Below are 18,984 nucleotides of genomic sequence, written 5' to 3'. Positions count from 1 at the left end.
TTTGTGGAATGGTTGAGATAGAGAACCCAAGCAAAGTATCAGATAGAAATCCATCCATCCATCCATTTTCAATACCGCTTATCCTCATTAGGGTCGTGGGGGCGCTGGAGCCTATCCCAGCTGACATAGGGCGAAGGCAGGGGACACCCTGGACAGGCCGCCAGTCCATCGAGGGCACATGTAGGGACATACAACCATTCACTCTCACATTCACACCTATGGGCCATTTAGAGATCAATTAACCTGCAGCATGTCTTTGGACTGTGGGAGGAAGCCGGAGAGCCCGGAGAGAACCCACGCTGCCACGGGGAGAACATGCAAACTCCACACAGAAGGACCGCACCGACCGGGAATTGAACCCGCGGCCCTCTTGCTGTGAGGCGACAGTGCTAGCCACTACACCACCATGCAGCCCCTCAGATAGAAATCAATTCTAGTAAAGAAAAAAAGTTGTTACAGTTTGATACAGACTGTCTGAGTATGTTCACCCCCGAAAGAGCTGAGGACTGATTTACAGATGGATACCAAGTTCCTGAGGACCACTTGTTGCTTTGCACGCCCTCATCCCTCTGCTGCTCATTTGCACATTACACTGCTCTTGAGGCAACACGCGCACACGTGTCATTTGTATTTGCATAGTGCACGACATTCACACACTGGGAAAGCAATTAGGCAAGAACTAGGGCCATTAAGTGTTTTCTCTAATTCATGGAGAAATGACAATAATGCCATCTTTATTTCTTCATACTAACATCTCCTCTGAGGGTCTCGGAGAGGATGAGGATCTGAATTCCCTGTTCTATGAGCCTCCTCTTCTGTTTTGGCACTACAAAGGCCCACTCATGGAATAGGCATTTTTTCAAGCTGTTTCAAAGGAAATATGGGAATACAGGATAGCACAGGAAACAAGGAGACAGTAACAGAGGCTCATCGTGCTCATGTAAATGACATGTAATGTAATGTGCTCGGTATAAATTGGAAAGTGTTGCAGATGCCAATTCTAGGTTAAAAAAAAAAAAAGACAAACAGACTGGTATTGGTATTGGCTGCTGGGTGACAGTGGCACTGGGGTGCATCCCACAATCTGGTGGTGGTCACGACTCACGACTTACTACCTTTCAAATCACGACTGTTTCCCAAAAAAAGTATTGCGGCGGTACCTGGTTGGCAAACAACCTCATCCCTCCACTTCTTACGTGAGTAAGACATGTGACACAGTTCATCAAAAGGTGAGCAACAAAGTAATCAACGGGGAGCTCTCTGCAGAGGAGCTGCAGAACTATAATTGTTCCAGTAATAGTTGCAGTTGTGCATCGAGGCTCTTACTTCAGAAGTAAATTAAACTGTGCGTCATATCTGTATATTGCATTGGACAGCGAGGTATTTGAAAACCTTTCACTGTAGTCCTTGTGACCGCTAAATATCTTGAAGCCTAGCAGCAGGGAAGGATTTTGGCCAATTCAAATCCAAGCAACAGCAGTAGTGAACAACAGTGTTTCATTTTGTTGAGCTCCTGAGAGAGATTAATTTGTTAGTGTGCCACTCCACAAAAAAGGGAAAACAAATCCCTGTGTTGTTTACTCTTCCAGGCTACTATTGACAGTAGAATTAAAACTGATCTTTACATAAATTGAAAACATCAATTTACCAAGGAAGTCGATGCTTTCTTTTTTTAAAGTTATATATACGTAAAACAAATCTCAAGGATTGCATTTTTTCATCTACGTAACATTTAAAAAATCAGGCACATCTTGTCTCAAAAAGATACAGAAAAGCTGGTTCACGCGTTTGTTACTTCCAGACTAGATTACTGCAACTCCTTATTATCAGGCTGCTCTAATAAGTCTCTTAAATCCCTCCAGTTGATCCAGAATGCTGCAGCTCGTGTACTTACAAAAACTAAGAAAAGAGATCACATTACTCCTGTATTAGCTGCTCTGCACTGGCTCCCTGTAAAATCAAGAATCACATTTAAAATTCTTCTCCTCACCTACAAAGCCTTGATTGGTGATGCACCATCATATCTTAAGGAGCTTGTAGTACCATATTGCCCCACTAGAGAGCTGCGCTCACTAAATGCGGGGCTACTTGTGGTTCCTAGAGTCCTAAGAAGTAGGATGGGAGCCAGAGCCTTCAGTTATCAAGCTCCTCTTTTATGGAACCAGCTTCCACTTTCAGTCCGGGAGGCAGACACAGTCACCTCATTTAAGAGTAGACTTAAGACTTTCCTCTTTAATAGTGCTTATAGTTAGGGCTGAATCAGGTTTGCTAGATATGCTGCTATATGCTTATAGGCTGCTGGGGGATGTTTTTAGGATACACTGAGCACCTATCTCCTCTTCTCTCTACTTATGGACGAATTCACGTCTCTTAATTGCACATTACTACTTCAATGCACACAACTACAGTTGTGCAATTACTAATTGCAATTACTAATTGCACAACTCTACTTCTTCCCTGGAGTCTTTGTGCCTTTTCGCCTCACAGGGTCCATTGGACCTGGCTGTGTCTGAAGGCGGTCCTGGCTCCTGGGCCCTGCCCCCTGACTCTTTGCCCCTGCTTCCTGCATCCTGCCCCTGGCCTGGGCCTGGCCTCCTTCCCAATGGCCCTGCCTCCTTCTTTGTGCCTCCTACCTCAAGGGCCTGGCTTCACGCGAAGCCTCCTGCCTCCTTGGCCCTGCCTCCTGCCATGGACCTTTGATCTCCAGATTCTAACCGGTGTGTATCAAATTTGAGGAGATTCCCTCCAAGTGTTTCTGAGATATCGAGTGAAGAATAAAATGCATCATAAATTGGAACGTTCCAGCAGTAATTGTAGAGATCATGAGGCAGGTGGAGGTTTCAACAGTACGTTTATTGGGAGGAAACCACAGCACAGCCATTGTAGTGCTCCCTTATGGGTATAATGAGAAGTCCTAAAAATTGTCTATTAAGAGGTAATCAAATGAAAAGAGATATTTATATAATGTCCAATGTCCTTTCATTTAATACTTTACAGAAAATACCCTGTTACAATGAGAAATGAATGAATTACTAATCCCGTCTGTGATTCTAAAAAGTTGTTGGTCAAAATGTTGACTGCTTTTTGCAGAAGGAACGACAAATGGGTGCAAGACGCAGTGGTTGTCCGCATGCAACACTGATTATATTGCCAAACACAACGCTGAGTTCCCCTCTCTCTCTCTCTCTCTCTCGCGCTCTCTCTCTCTCTCTCTCACTCTCTCGCTCTCTCTTTCACCCCCAACTCCTCTTCTCCCAACCAGTCGATGCGGTATTTGTATTCTCTCCAGTCTCTCCCATTACCTGCACATAGTTTATAGCCACAGTACAGTATCTCTGCGGCATCGATACCATGCCGACTAACTACTGCTTTTTGTGTTTTTTTGCCCACTGCATTACATTAGAGGTGTACGGATTATCCCAGATGGAAGAGGGAGATTTAGCGTAAGCTCTAGCTGACGGATCGATAGTTGGCTGATGGCCACCATGGTAGAAAAGTCAGCCGACTCGGGGAGGAGAAATACAGCTGGAACATGCTTCTATGAAGATATAGATAAATTACTTCAGGGACACCGAAAAAAAGGATTTCTGGGAAGCTCAAAGATGCAAGCATGCACACTGCTATAAATGTGCAACCGTACAGTACAACACTGGCTGGTAGAGTAAAGGACATTGTGTAACATCGAGGTGGGGCCAATACAAAAGCGAAGAACGACGCTAAAGCAAAGAATCCAAAGACAAAATCTAGAAGATGTAAAAGCTCTTCTGAAAACCTTGACAGAACGGCTGGTAATGCGTTTCTTTTGTTCACCATGTATCTTCTGTATGTGATCACACAAGTTGATTTATTATGTTATTAGACACAGGTTTCAAGAAAACAGGAACATCCGAACCCACCAAGTGGTCGGTTGGTCTACAAGCATGAGATCAGAAGCATTTCAGTCATAGATAGGCCTAATGCGAAGGGTTCTAGGAACTATCGTGGTGGATTGTCTATTCCGGGATACTGTAGAACAATTGCGGCCGGCTCAAGCTTAGGATATTTTAACGTTTACTTTTGCCATATGAAATACTTCAGTATATACCCATTTTATGAACTTTGACGGTTGCTAAATGAGACAACAAAAATCTTGGTTTCAACCGTTTACTTTGTATCCGTTTCTTCCGTTTGTTAGTTTTTTTACTTTTGCCGATTATATTCACCCTTCAAAAATCATTTGTGAAGATTACCTTGCTGAACAAAACGTGAATGTATCATGAACATGTTTGCCACAGAGCTTATTTTCTGCAATAATCCCAAATGCAATGGATAAAAAATACAGTGCGATGCTTACTTTTCTAGGTTGGCCTACAAAAGCTTTTTATCCCTAACCCCCTCCAGAGATCCCCCTAAATGCTACGACACACTGTTCCTTAGGGATTAGAGATTTTGGAAAGGGTCTTGCTGTTTGAGGGAGCTCTTATAGAATCCAAGCAGCAAGGAAGGCTTTTTTTCTGAGGGGACTAATCCCCCTCTAAAAAACACATACATGGAAATTAAATCAAGAATTGGAACATGAAGATGATGCTGACCATTTGCATCAGCAAATGCATTGCTGAAATGCAAATGCTGCTTTATATATTGTTTACATGTTCTTTGTTGTTGTTGTTGTTGTTAGCTGTTTGCATTTTATTACTTTTATTATTATTATTATTACTACAATCACTTTATGTTGGACAAGAGAGAAACGTACTTTCAGATCTTCTGTATGTTTGCACAAATGGAAGAAGTGACAATAAAGCTAACTTTGAATTGGCATGAGAGAATCCACCAAGTCAATTTGACAAAAGTGCGATTGAATATCATCAATCAAGTTAATGGTAACGTTCTGGATTTACAGTGTTTAGAGGCTCTAACTGACCCGGCCCAGGCCATTCAGTCAGTGTGTTGCAATACAGAGAACCATAAATACTTGTCATGTAAACCAGTTATTCAGAAAACAGCTGCACTTGCCGACTCTTAATCGCCTTAAATAAACAGGGGAATAGCAGAGTGTTTGAGGAGCGTCGGGAGATGTGACATTAATAGACCTTAAGCTGTTGACCTGGAAAGAGATTGAGGTTGTGCATTTATGAGTTATTGCTCAGAGATGCATAATGCCCACAGGTAAGGTCAAACACACTGTGTGTGGGTGTGGGGTGTGGGGTGGGGTGGGGGGGGGGGGGCTCCCTGTTTTATGGATGAGTGATGCAAAACTCCTCCTTCAACTCACTGATGAGATTCTGGTAAATAGCAATATTCTGCATATGTGTGTTTTCCAACCTGTATGATTTGTTCTAACATGGCAGGAGAGTCCATCCATTAGAAAGCCATTAAAAACCACTGTGATATTAAATGGCTGAAGGACCGGTCTGTCTATTCCTAGCTCCCATTGCCCCCGACCAACAGTTCACCGGTTCAGCTTTGACGCATATCTCCAACCTCGTTGTTCATTAATGCATGAAGCTGCTCTCCCTCCAGCCCTTGTGACTGCCACCCTTCCTGACGCTAACACTGCATTAAAGGCAAGAGAGGAGCCCCGCTTTGGAAATAATGAGGTCCCCCCCCCCCCCCCCCCCCCCACCTCGACTACGGGCTCAACACGTCCCCCCAGAGGCAAAATTATCGGAGTCATTAAAATAGGTACTCTGTGGGATTGTGGAAGTATAATGCCGGGCAGCCTCTGTCTGCTTCTTCTGTTTGACTACTTTTTATGTTTTATGTTGGTTTGTGAAATTGTTTAAGTGGTTCAAGACACAAACAGGATCGTTTCATGCATTTTAAGCTTTCATTTTGACGCCTCGTCATTACTGTGAGGGAACAAGACTACAGTGACGGACACATTTAGCCTCAGGTAACACAACCACAAAGGTTCAGAAATGTTCATGTTTGAGCATAAACTAAGTACGTAAAGTAAGTAAAAATACACACGGCAACAACGTAACAGGAAAACATATTACAAACATCATTAACGAAGAGCCATTTCAATTAATAAAGACAGTGTTTGAATAATTAATTGCTCTCCCTGTCAGAGCCGTTGCTGACATTTTCTTTTCCTTTTTCCATTACATATGTTCGATGTAATTATTAAAAAAGGACAATATCAGTCTGTTTCCTGCACCCTTAGGTGTGTATGTAATTCACGCTTGAATGCCATATGCTCCATTTGCATTCAAAGAACCTGGGATGCTCCCGACGACCCACCTTCATTGCTTATCCTTCCATAACGCATCCATGAAACTGTGATCAACATCACTCTCGTTCACGCCACATTTGAAACCAACACCAATAAAACATGTTCACACAAAGCCATCTGTTGGGCAACGATGCTGCAGTAGTTTAAACACACACGTGCACACGTGTGCTCATACACGCTTGAGAAGAGGTATCACAATTCTGTTGATGTATATTTATGTGCCATGTGTTTGCAGAAAAAGAAGCAGTTCCTTCGCCATCTTAGATAATGGCCATGCAGCCAATGAGTTACCATATTTGAAATGCGCAGGAGTGATGTAGAGACGCGACAACGACATGTCAATCACAGTAAGCCCCGCCCTAAAGCATACCCTGCTTTATGGTCTATTTGACTGAAATGAGCATCATGCTGTAAGACTTGAAACTAGAGATTGAGAACATAAACTCTTTACAATATTTACTGAGGGAATAAATCATTTTTTCACTTGCAACAAGGAGTCGGAAGATGAATATGAATGTGGGGGGGGGGGGGGCTCAAAAGGACTCTTTGTTACACACCTCCAACTCCTGAATAAGCCTCTCTTTTCTATTCTCCCCCACACGCTTTCATTTTCATACCGAAGCAAACCGAAGGAGCCCTCACATTGAGCTATTTGGAGATTTCATACATTTCGGAATTGGCCGCTACAGGAAAGAGATGCCCTCGCTCCTCAGTATTCATACCGCTGATGATACAGCCTCCGCTGTAACAAGTGAATCTGAAGCCGCCACGCTGCTTCAGATTGGTCCGCTCAAGGATTTAATTTCGAAAAAAGGAGCACTTAAGTGATGTGGCAAGTCTATTTGACAATCATGAAAGGTAGCACTACGCTAAGTGCAGACTCCTGATAAAGAAAGCCTGCGGCGAGAGACTCTGAGTGAAGGCAGGGAATGGAGAACGAGCTCTAAAGAAAGCCAGCCAACCATGAAATGCCCAACCTTTACACTTGAGAGATGGTAGGAGACTGTATTAGCAAGAACACAACACAATCAGCACTAGGGAGTTGCATTCTCTGGCACAGTCATTTCATCATTTGTAACAAAACTACACAATCCAACACTTCTCGGTTTGCTTTTTGGAGATTTAATATCTTAGTCCCTACAGAATAATTGTTGTAATCTTTTTATCTCATTTGAATGCGCCTGCCTTTGCATACAAAAATACTTCTATTACAGTTATCTGGAGACTATAGCAAGTTGTATTTCCGCAGCCTTCTACAACAAGCTGGGCGAACTCCTCTCCCTTTATTACATTTCAGAAGGAGCGCCTGATCCAGGGAGCGGCCGGGAGGAGAAATTAGCTGGGAGTTCATTGGCTCGACTACAAAAGGAGCAGATAAAAAAAAAAAAAGGGGTGAGATGATTGAACTCCCCTTTCTTCCACGGCGTGTCCTTTGTGCCAGGCCGCACAGTCACTTTGATGCTATCTCTGTCATTCGAGCCGCGCAAACCAAGAGGCCTTGAATGGAGCTTTTTTGTCTAATTCCTATAGGCTTTTTTTGTGAGCAGATGAGGTGGCTCAAAAGCAGAGCGTCACTCATTATCAAAGCCTGTCATCGCAGTCAAAGCCTTAGAAATGTATTATTGTGAAAGAATAACAAATGGCCGAGTGCATTCGAGTTAATAAAAAGGACGCGGCTTCGGGGAAATTAAGTCTTTTTTCCCCCAAAAAACGGATCGTTTTTTTTGGCATATTATCCTCGTGTACTGTGCACTCCACCAACTCCAAAGCAACATCAACTTCTCCTTTTATATAACCTTCAAAGTAGTTTCTAGAAAATGTGAGTGCACTGCAACCAAATACCCATAATGGGTAAAAAAAAAAAAGGTCAACTGTCAGATCCTCACTTGGAGGAGCGGAGTGATAATGGGTGGAATGGCTGTATACCTTTTGCTTACAGAGGAGCACGGAAGAGGGAGGAAGATGGGAGAGGAGGACAAAGAAAATCTTACAAGGCTGCCATTACCGGAGTAATTCACACGCTAAGGAGCAAAAAGAGACCTTTGAGTGCGTGGCTGGATAGTTGAGACCTGATTAGAGCCTCCATTAGCACAGAAATGAGCTGCAAATGGAGCCGGAGGAACACGCTGCTCCTCAACGAGACCCACTTCACAGCACTTCTGCTTGGGCTAAACATGTCCGGCAGACACAATAAGTTAAAACACTCTATGATAAGGGTCCCTGAAGTAATCACAGTTACAAACCCTGCTGTGGAGAAGAAAAGGGGCGCTTTAGGTGAGCTCCAATGACAATTAGCAGCAGCATTTATGAGCTATAACTAGTTTTCACAGCAACATCCATCAACTTACTACAGAGATGCAAAATCATCGGTGATCAACCTCCAGGAGTCGAAAACACTTCGTAATTATTAAACGTCTCAAGTGGAGAACCACGGAATTCATAAGAGCATATTGCAAACAGACAATGTGTATGAGAGGCATTTAAGATTATATTTCAACCTTATTTCAATGCTTTATTTGTCTTTTAGCCTTTGCTTTTATTGCTTAAAGTGTATACATAAGAAGATAATATGTTTGAAGCTTTACATTTCCATGTATGCTTCTACAAACGTGTGCGTGCAAATCATGCAAATTATGTGCGTGATGCAGTTCAGCGCAGCCGTAAAATATATTAATTCATAATCCCTACTGTGCTATTCCTTAACCACATCCATGAGATTCTAGGTCAATTTCCTCCCCTGGCTTAATTCCTCTGCATTGTACGGTAGGAGAACCTCCAAGGTAATGAACGGAGGATGAGATGGCTCTGCTCCCCGCTCTGAGGATTAAGGACATGAGGACAGCAGAGGGACGAAGAGATACCTCCATGTTCTGCACCGTTGATTGATTTGAATGACCGGGAGAGGACAGAGTGGAGGAGTGAGAAGAGAAGCTCTACGTGTGGTGGGAGAGGCCTTATCCTCCCCCCCCCCCAACAAGAGCTGGTCCATAACATGGACTGGGGGGGGGGGGGGGGGGGGGGGGGAGAGAGGTTTTCATATGGAATGAAAACTCTAGAGGGCGTTTAACCTGATGAATTGAAATCTGTATGCATGAATTTCTGCTCAATGGGATCCCTAACCTTCAGCGAAATGCAATTATGCTGTCTTAAATATGGAAAATATCTGAGACACGTTCAGGACCCCCTTATTGGAAAAAAAGTGTCTTGCTTGCTGGGGGAAAAAAAAGAATCATTTACACATAAACACACAGCTCTATAGTTGAATATCTATGTTTTTTGTATGGAAACCACAAATAATACAGATGTTTGTATACACGCAATTGTGTACTTGGCCAGGACACGCTCAGATATTCCTGACAACAGAATAGAAGCGCCTGCTTACTGATGTGTACAGATGGCCCTCCCCGTTCATGGCGATGTATAAACCGGTCTTCACGGACTGGATGGCGACGACTCGGAGGCCCACAGGAATAAGGTTGAACAAAGCTGAAAGAAAGTGCACAGGCAAACCCTCACACACATGGTTACCTCGCCGAACAGCATTACCATAGGCACACCTAAACCTTAAGGGAACATTAAATGCATTGGAAAATCATCGCGTGATCCATCATCCAAATGAAAGCTGCCTGCCATTGATGCTTCACAAAGCATCGATAATGCAATCGCTAGCTGTTGCATTTCAGGTAATCGCTGAAGATGAATTGGAGCAGGGGCTGGAGACAGTGACTAGCCTAGCACAGCCGCCGCCCACAGCTACCTGTAGCTAGATGTAGCTGTAATCGGTGCCACCGCTGGTGCGTGGCAGATCTAATAGGCCTGTTGTTGTTGTAGCAGACTCTGTGGGCCTGGCTAGCTCGTTTGGACCGGCCTGGCTGAGACACTAAGTATATGCGAGACTTAAAGTATGCATAATGACCTCAGCTGACCCTGTAAGTAATTGGATTTCGGCTGGTTTGGAGGGCCGGAGGGAGGCTGGGAGAACTGCTGCGTGACCGACGTGTCTTGGTGGCTTTTGGCCAATTTAAAAAAAAAAAAAGAGAAATTGTCAGTGCCAACGCTTGATTTGATCTTGCAGTCTTAACGATGTGAAGCATCTCTTGTGCTCACTGTACCCTGTGCCCTCTATCTCAATGAGTCCCTTCGGCCGAGCAGATGTGACATGTGCCACGTCTCCTCACGCCGACAGCAGTAAGTGACACTGTGGAGTGTCGGGCTCCCGTTAGCACCGGGCACAGGAATCAAATTAACCACCTAGCCAGGAGCGCTCTGGAGGAGCAACGCCAGAACGAGCTAATAATACCATGTTCTCCCTGTTGAGCCTACTGTTTCCTGGTCCACTTTCCCTCTCAGACAGGAGGGTAAGTCTGTGTTATACTACAACTGCCATTTAAGGAGACATTTTAGCTCCGGCGGCTGAAAGAATGTGGGGAGGTGTTGGCCTGAAAGTTAAAGAAAGTTAAAGAAGATCATGTCCCGTACCTGAGGGGCAAATCTTAAAGTAGGAAGCACTTCCCATTAAGAAAGAAAATGACTCAAGGCGCTCAAGGAACCTAGACAGACTTAAAGGGGCCAAATCATGCTCATTTAAATGTTCATGCTTGTATATTGAGTTTCTACTAGAACATGTTTACATGCTTTAATGCACAGAAAACACATGATTTTTCTCATACTGTTTGTAACTGTATTCTCCCACCTGTCTGAAAACGCTCCGTTTTAGCACCTGTCTCTTTAAGACCCCCTTAACGATAGAAGCCCAGCTTGCTGTGATCAACTTGGGGGAACAATGTGGTGCGCCTTTCCAAAAGTACTTTGTGTGTGGAGATACCAAGAAACAGATTGTAATGAGCCTGCATGTGACATAAGAAGGGGAGCCGAATATGATTGGCTTGTTGAATCTAGACAGGACAGCTTAGTCTTTGTGGGCTGTCTAGATTCAACACGCCAATCATGGTAGGCGCTCCAAAATACACACATGTGGGATATGTCCCCTTTGAGTACCAGTTACTTCATAGTTTTTCACGGTGTCCTCTTGACTTATCAAATGTTGCATCTAGGAGCCCATCCGACACTGTCAAAGGTACTCACAGGAATTACTGCTGTCATCTTTGGTCCCGTCAAGAGAGCCATCGGGGTTCATTTGCAAGTAGTATCCCTGCCTGCAATATAACCTGGTCACTATACCCTTGAGCTGGGGATCTGCAGGAGAGGAAGAGGGAGAGAGAAAACAGGAGGACACGTTAACAATCGGCAAAACCATGAAACCCTTGTTACAAGGACCGCTGCGGCGAAAACCAAATAAGCTAAACTTTTTTGATTTATTAAAGCAAAGATACTGTATTATGTTGTTTTCTGTTTGTTTATTTCTTTGTTTTTGTTTTTAAAGTAACACACCATGAAACAGTACTACTTGGGGATTCCTGTGTATGCTCACAGGCAAATCCCACAGACGACTTTCTGGGCATATAAGCCCTGCCCCGCTCAGAGATAGGCCATCCAATTATAGGCAGCGGAATTAATCTGTGGTCGCCGGACTCCCATAATGAACCCAACAGCACCCTCTCCGGGTCCTCGCCGTGCTCGGATGTGAAGGCGTCTGTGTGCTCCAGCTGACCCGACGTGGGGAATTAGCCACATAGCTGTCTGCTGCAAATAAATCACCGCTGCGGTTAGATTGCCCAGCGGGTTTGTAATAATGTGAAAATTGAAACGGTGAAAGGCAGGAAAAACTTAAAGGGAGACATTTTAATACACCGGCACATTTTCACATCTCTGCAAACGGATTGCTTCTGCTCAAGATTTCTTCATCTGGGCCTGTGTGTGTGTATGTGCCATGTGTGTGTGTGTGTGTGTGTGTGTGTGTGTGTGTGTGTGTGTGCACGGACGACCACTGGGGTCCTATACCATCGACATTGGTCTTATTGTAGAGACAGCCATCGCACCAGATTTCATTCTAAGAAAGCCCTGGGGAGGTGTCCAATCAACTTCACCTGAGCCTAGACCATGCTCCTTGTGTGTGTGTGCTTGTCTGTGTTTGTGTGTTTGTGTGTGTGTGTGTGTGTGTGTGTGTGGTTGTGTGAGAGAGCAACAAGGACGGAAAACGAGAGAGAGAGAGAGAGAGAGAGAGAGAGCGATGCCACAGAGAACACAAGGGGTCTCAGAGAGGCTTTTTCTTTCTCAGTCTGCGTACAGCTCAAGGCGGTCTCTTCTGAAACGGTCTCTACTGGGTGATGGCATGAGACCTTTGCAATGCATGCCTTAAAAAAAACGCGGAGAACAAAATAAGCCTCTATGCCGGTGTATCCGAGCAATAACGCCATGACATCCATTCAACGGCGCTGCTTTGTTCGACCTCGTCGGAACAATGAAGAGGTGGCCGAAAGACGAAATCTGACTGTCAGAGCACCTCGGCTGCAGGCCTTGAGTGGGCTGGCAGGAAGGTGACAGCAGCTCTGGGGTTCACAAAGACATTCAAATCTTCAGCGAAAAAAGGGTGGTCTCTGTGAGGCCATCCTCCTTCCTCCGTTAGCGTTTAATATCCCACCAACGCCGGCTGCGTGGCATTCCCGTATTGTCCTGTTGCTGTTGCATGTATGAGTTTGGAAAGAGGCCTTCTTTCCTCCACGAAAACAAAGGTAGTAAAAGAAAAGTTAGTCCCTCTCACGAGGGGAATTATCAGATATGAAGTCTCAATTTGATTTTTTAAAGGCATTACATCGTTGAAAATAATTTCTGGTTTTGTTTACAAACAGAATTTACAAGATATCCAATTTACAATTCTGCAAAACAAATAAATTTGAGGAAAATCTCACAATCTCTCGACTTTAACAACTTTCGATCAACTGTGGACTTGAACGTCGGCCGATACCGAGTACCGATCAGATATCAATGTCTTAAAAACCATGAATGTTAAACAGATCATCATTCCCTCTAAAATATGTATTGTATATTGCTGTAACAAGGTTACATTTAATTTCGAACGATAACCTGATATCGGTGCATCGCGCTCGCCGATACCCGATCCGGCATTTTAGGCTGCGTGGGTGTCGTTTAGGATATCGGAACAACTCCACTAATGCGAGTTAGGACAGTTTGCCCTTTGTGGATTTGTAATGACATGCAGAACAAAATAAAGCGAAACATAAAAAGTAAAGAAAACTAAAAGGGATATATTTCAATAAACTGTCCGTGAGGTGCAGATATCGCTCTAAAATCCCAGTGCTCAAACTGCGCAATAATAGTTTCTTTGAATTGATTATTCTACTAAATGTGTCAGCACCTCTGCACTTTGTATATCAGACGCTTAATCCGTGCTACATCAAAGGGAATGAATGCTGCAAGCCGCTGAGGACCTATCAAAGTTGGAAGAAAATAAAAAATGAAAATGCCCTATAGTTCCTTTATTGTATCACTCTCAACCTCTCTTGTGTTATTATTCCTCTCTCTTTCAGCCACAAAGGACAGTGGGATATCATCATCAATGAAAATGACTAAATGTGGTAATTAATAATGTAGAAATGCAACCCGATATCCTACGTTATATAACCTCAAGGCCACGCACGTATCCCTTTCAATCCAGCAAAGGGATAGGGCGAGTATTTCTCTCAGTGGGGAGAAAGCACGAGATCCACACAAACTATTTCACATGGATTTTCTAAGACTACACAATTGCCTCGAGCCAACACTCTTGTGCGGACGCACACAAAGTTGTGCAAACCTTTTGCGATCGATTAATGACTATTATCAACAGCATTTAAACAATGTGCGGCGCACGGGAGGAATATGTAATAATTAAAACCGCAATACTGGTTGCTGAATGTGTTCATACTCCCTGTGTGTGTGTGTGTGTGTGTGTGTGTGTGTGTGTGTGTGTGCGTGCATGTGTGTGTGTGTGTGTAATTGATCAAATGGGATAAAAACAACACATTTGAAAAGAACGTGTGAAATAAGTTCCAGTAATATGTTGTTCACATATTTAGTGTGTGTTTAAATGAATATGTAATGAATTGAATCGAATACCATTATGACTGTTATTCACTGGCGACGGTTCCACACCAGACAATCATGTATGCCGGTGAATACATTAGAGTGACGTTGAAGGTCAAACTCACTCGACACCCATTGATAACATGTTTCCAATGGATTTAAGGCCATTTATTATTATTGTGCTCCGTATATTAACGACTGAGCGAAGTGAAAAAGAATTGACTCGTCATCCGCTACGCCAAGGGGGAATATGAGGGAAGGGAGGTTAGAAAGGTCAGAGGCAAAGGCTTGAAGTGTTTGGTTGTTTTGTCTTTTAGAATGGAACGGCGCTTTCAGGTCGGCCAGACCAGCCGGATACGGTGCGTGCACTTGTAAAAAAGGACTGCTTTGAGGACGTCCCTGTGGAACATCGCTACATCGAGAAGGTCCCTGAGTCATCGTCTTCTCGTCTCCATTCTCTTCCTTTCTTTTCCCTCGTCTCACTGTTCTTTCTTTCTCTCTGTGAAGGGACTTCAAGTGGTAAAACAACAGTGCTGCTCATAACCTCCGGCCTCTACTGCAGAACGGTTGGACTGGTGGTGTTCTTGTTGGTTTTTTTTTGGGTGGGTAGTTGCTTTTTACAACAGAAGCACTGTGTGTTTTCTACATGGCTTTCTTTCGTTGTTTCTAGGGAAACCGAGTGGTGGCAGCCGCAGCAGCAGCAGCAGCAGCAGGGGGGTTTCCTTAGACAACAACAAGCATCGGAACCGTAAGATCTCAATTTGGGTCGCTCTGCAGCAGAAGTCCTCTCTGCATACATATAAATTTAACCGTCACAGAAAAGTTGTGATTTTATTATTTAATTTTTGTTGTCTTTTCATTTCCAAAGTGGCTTTCCAGCGGCTGCGTTCCTGTTGATTTTCTGTTGTGTCATTCTGCTGTGTGCGTGTGTGTGTATGAGCATGTGTGTGTGTGTGTGTGTGTGCGTGTATGTGTGTGTGTATGTATGCAAAGACACAAATTCAGCTCAGAGCAAAGCAAACAGCACTAAGTATAAGGAAACACAAACACACACACACATGCATGCACACACATACACACGATCAAACTGCAGCAGCAGTTGTAGTCTGCTGTCAGCCCTGCCTGACCCACTTTGGATGTTTCTGGAATGGAAGATGGGCTTTTCCAGCCCGTAAAGGGGGGGGGAGAACGGGAGGGGGAGAACCCCCTCCATGTTGCTTCTGTTGACGGGATAAAAGGGACATCCGGCAGAGAGAAAAACAACGCCACCCCTCATTCCAATTCCATCCATTACATCACTGACATCTCAGCAGTAACTCAAAGTGCACGCGGACAGCTCTGGCGGCTGACTGACTTTATTCAGTGCACATCTCGGGGCTAATCTCGCGGTGTGATCTGTGTAACGTGATCTAATGATACGTGGGTCTAATCTGGTGAGATAATCAGGAGCCAGAGCGCCGGGATTACGGGCGAGCCAGCTGGGTGCGACCGAGGCTCATTTACCGGGTTGGAGAGTAACAGGATACTAATGCCTTCAAAAGCGATGTGATCACTGGCTCCCCATCTGCTATCAAGAATGCACTTATGTTGTGTTGTAGATCTATGGGAGCTCTGCTTTTTATTACTGTCGTAATAGCATTTAGAAGATGAGGATAGTGAACATATATTGATTTGACCAAAAATGCCGTATACGTTCAATAACACCACGTGTGTCAGATCCAATCTACAGCAGCCCGTAACAATAGCTGATCAAGTGTCTCACGAGATCAATACTCAAAACCGAAGGGAATACATGGTGATCGAGTCTCAGACACCTGCGCTCCCCTCAGCCTGGCGGATCTCACGCTGATCCGGAAGCTTCTGCGTCCACAACACGGTCACAGTCTCGGTGGGTCGGGCCCCGTTCTCTGCAGAGGCATGGATGCCAAAGAAGGGCGAGCCCGGTGCCTCCCTTTCTCCCCTGGGAGACCGAGACCAGACGGCCTGCCTCACCGCGACAACACACGTGACACAACCGACTTTTTGATCGCGAGAACAAAAAGTTGTTCTGATGGGGGGGGGATTATGCCAAAAACGCCCCAAACGAGAAATCAGAATGTTCCCGAGCTGTGTGCCTATACGGTGATTAAAACAAGAGGAAGGGAGAGAAGAAGGGGGGGGGGGGGGTATCAGCGACGCCTGATATCACTTGGTGGAGATGTTCCTAATTCTCACACCCGAGTGGGTGAAGTTAACGGAGTGCGTTCCCATTCGGGCCTCTAATCACGAACAACAGCGCGTGAAAGCGACTCCGTGTTCCGATGAGAGCTTCGAGAGTCGGAACACGATAAACTCCTTTTGAACAGCAGCGTTCCCCTCTTTCATTTTTTAATTCCACTCCAGTGGGACTGCTTCTCTGGGTCGTGCTTTTTGGAAGCCAGTTTGCAATAAAATTGTGCAACGCGCCGTTCAATTAGTTGGAGTACAGGGTGGTGCAACAGGTGTGATACCTGACGATTCCAAGAGCAGCATGTGCACCGTCCCTTTCCATCATTCAATAACACAATGAATGATGGTGATGAACAATGAACAAGGGGGAATGATTGCAGTCATTTCTTTTTGGAGTCATTGCTTTGTGTGTGAGAGAGAGAGAGAGAACACGTATCCTCGCAGTTGGCACTGGTTCAGTAGTGAAATACTGGTCGACCTCCAGGTTGCCACATTAGAGTTATGTTTGGAAGGCGCGTGAACTCCATTCTGCAGGACATTTGTACCTTTTTTCTCTCTCTCTCTTTCTCTCTCTCTCTCTCTCTCTCTCTCTTTCTTATACCTGCAGAATGAGCTGGCTTTTCGGGCTTTAGTGACGCGCCCGCGTGCCGAGCCGTTCAGAAAATCACGCACCTGCTTTATAACGATCTTTAAAAAAGAGTTTGGTGTCGGGAGCCGGTCAGCTGTCAAAACACCGGCATGTTGTTCAACACAGCGCGCTCTCTCTCTCTCCCTCGATTTAACTTTTTACGCACGGAGGCGCAATGTGTCAAGTTGATGTAAGCAGTAATAAATCACCCACTATCACCTTCGTATACTTTAACGACATAGGAGCCACAGCTATGCTTGTTAAAGGCCCGATAGGAGCCATCAACCAGTGGTTGTTGAACGTATGCAGATGTTTTTTTTTTTTTTTTTTTGTACAGGCTCTGCGCCAAAACAAAGCACACTTAAGTTCCCCGTCACACCTTGTCTCCGTAGTCTCCGTTTCCTGAGGCCGAAGATGCGCACTTTAGAGAAGATGTCGACCAGGTTCCCATTGCAGAGACCCTTGTTCTTGTTGGGGCTCTTCCTCCGTCGGTTGGTGGCCGGCCGCTCTAGATGCTGCTCCCGTGCCTGCCTCTTCTGCCTGATCAGCCCACTCGCGATGGCAGCGGCCATGGCTCAAGAACAAAAAATCAAAAATGGTCACAACCGCTCGGGTCCTGTCCGCGCGCGGAGCGCACAGACTACCACAAACTAGCCGCCTCCCGGAGCTCGAAGCCCGGGTCACAGTCCCATGGTGGCGGCTAAGTGGTCCGTTCCGTGGTGTGAAATGTCAGATATGGGTTTTTTTTGAGCAGCTGGTTTTCTTTTTTTGTCCAAAATACTACATGGTAATATTAAAACAGCTTTCACCATCACTCGAAATATTCTTGGACATGATGGAGAGGGAAAAAAAGAAAGAAAAAAAAGGAGCTCAGTTCATGCGTAATTCCGCATGCATCAACAGCCATAGTCTTGATGAAGAGCTATGCCCAACTCAACGCGCAACGAGACCTCAGAGGGGTATTCATACCTGCACGGTGGTGTTTTTGCTCATTGTCTGTGACATGTTCGGTGGCGTCGCCTCCTTTTAATGTCCGATGCCGTCTGCGGCGTCCTCGCGGCACATTTCACCCACTCTTTCCCCTTCTTTTCGCCCCCCGTTTTTCTCCTCCTCCTCCTCCTCCTCCTCCTCCCAGACGAGGTTGCTCTAGCAGAAGTCTCCGTTTGGGTATCGCAGCGCGGGGACAGCCTGTGCATGTGCGCCGCCAGCAAATCGAGCGGACGCAGGCGCCTCCAATGTGTGCAAAGATCACCGCTCGAGCGCAGGCTCGGCGGCGCCGCCGCGGGGGCGGAACGAACTCCCCAAGTTTGCGAGAGGAGAACCGCGACAGCGACCCTTTGGTGACGGATCACGCATTTAGGAGATTGGGGGGGGGGAATGAAGAAGAAAAAATTACGCAACCGTGGTGGGAGTTATAAATCGATGCAGTAGAGGCTCAGATGAACGCAAACTTGTATTCCATCTGCCCGGATAACGTCCTCAAAAAACATAGACGTCCTCACTGTATTCCACACTCGCAACAGGGCGCGATAGGAGCCAAGGAGGAAAAAACTAAACATCGCCAAAGCTGATCTAAATCCTGTGGAGATGACGTCTGCATTGTGTGACACGCTGCATACAAATACATAAACTTAATCCACCCCCCCCCCCCCAAGCAGCCTCTGTCGACCCAGTGGATCCTCCTCGAGCCCACGGCGTGTGGAGATGCATGCACGGCGATCGGCGAGTAAAGTGAATGAGGGAGGCAGCGTCACTGATGTACGGCACAATTTATTTTCCCACGCTCAAAAGAAGAAGGAAAAAAACCACAGGAAGCTGCGAGTCAGTCTGTGTACCCCCCAGATCAACACATCCTTCCCATCAACAAGTCCTAACCACCCGTTAGTACGTCTGAGTGGAGAGGATGCCCTCCCCCGCTCACACTCCCCCCTTTTTAAAGCGACCCCCCCCC

The 18,984-nt window shown here is 45.3% G+C and overlaps 1 protein-coding gene across 2 annotated transcripts in view; it reads right to left on the bottom strand.

Annotated features, from left to right (window-relative positions):
- The window catches only part of fgf14 (fibroblast growth factor 14), a 93,716-nt gene that overhangs the window by 12,939 nt on the left and 61,793 nt on the right, over positions 1 to 18,984 (bottom strand). The window contains exons 1-3 of one of the 2 annotated variants that reach the window (XM_034561592.1): positions 17,413 to 17,605; positions 11,300 to 11,410; positions 9,597 to 9,700 (exon numbers count right to left, since the gene is read on the bottom strand). In XM_034561592.1, the coding sequence (XP_034417483.1) occupies positions 9,597 to 9,700; positions 11,300 to 11,410; positions 17,413 to 17,605 (408 nt within the window). Of the gene's footprint in view, positions 1 to 9,596; positions 9,701 to 11,299; positions 11,411 to 17,412; positions 17,606 to 18,984 lie in introns of those variants that run through there. The other variant, XM_034561591.1, reaches the window with a different exon arrangement.

Source organism: Cyclopterus lumpus, chromosome 21 (genome assembly GCF_009769545.1).
Source record: "Cyclopterus lumpus isolate fCycLum1 chromosome 21, fCycLum1.pri, whole genome shotgun sequence".
Classification (NCBI taxonomy): Eukaryota; Metazoa; Chordata; class Actinopteri; order Perciformes; family Cyclopteridae; genus Cyclopterus; species Cyclopterus lumpus.
The sequence above is the reverse complement of the archived record's forward strand: the minus strand, read 5'-3'. Positions and strand labels throughout refer to the sequence as shown.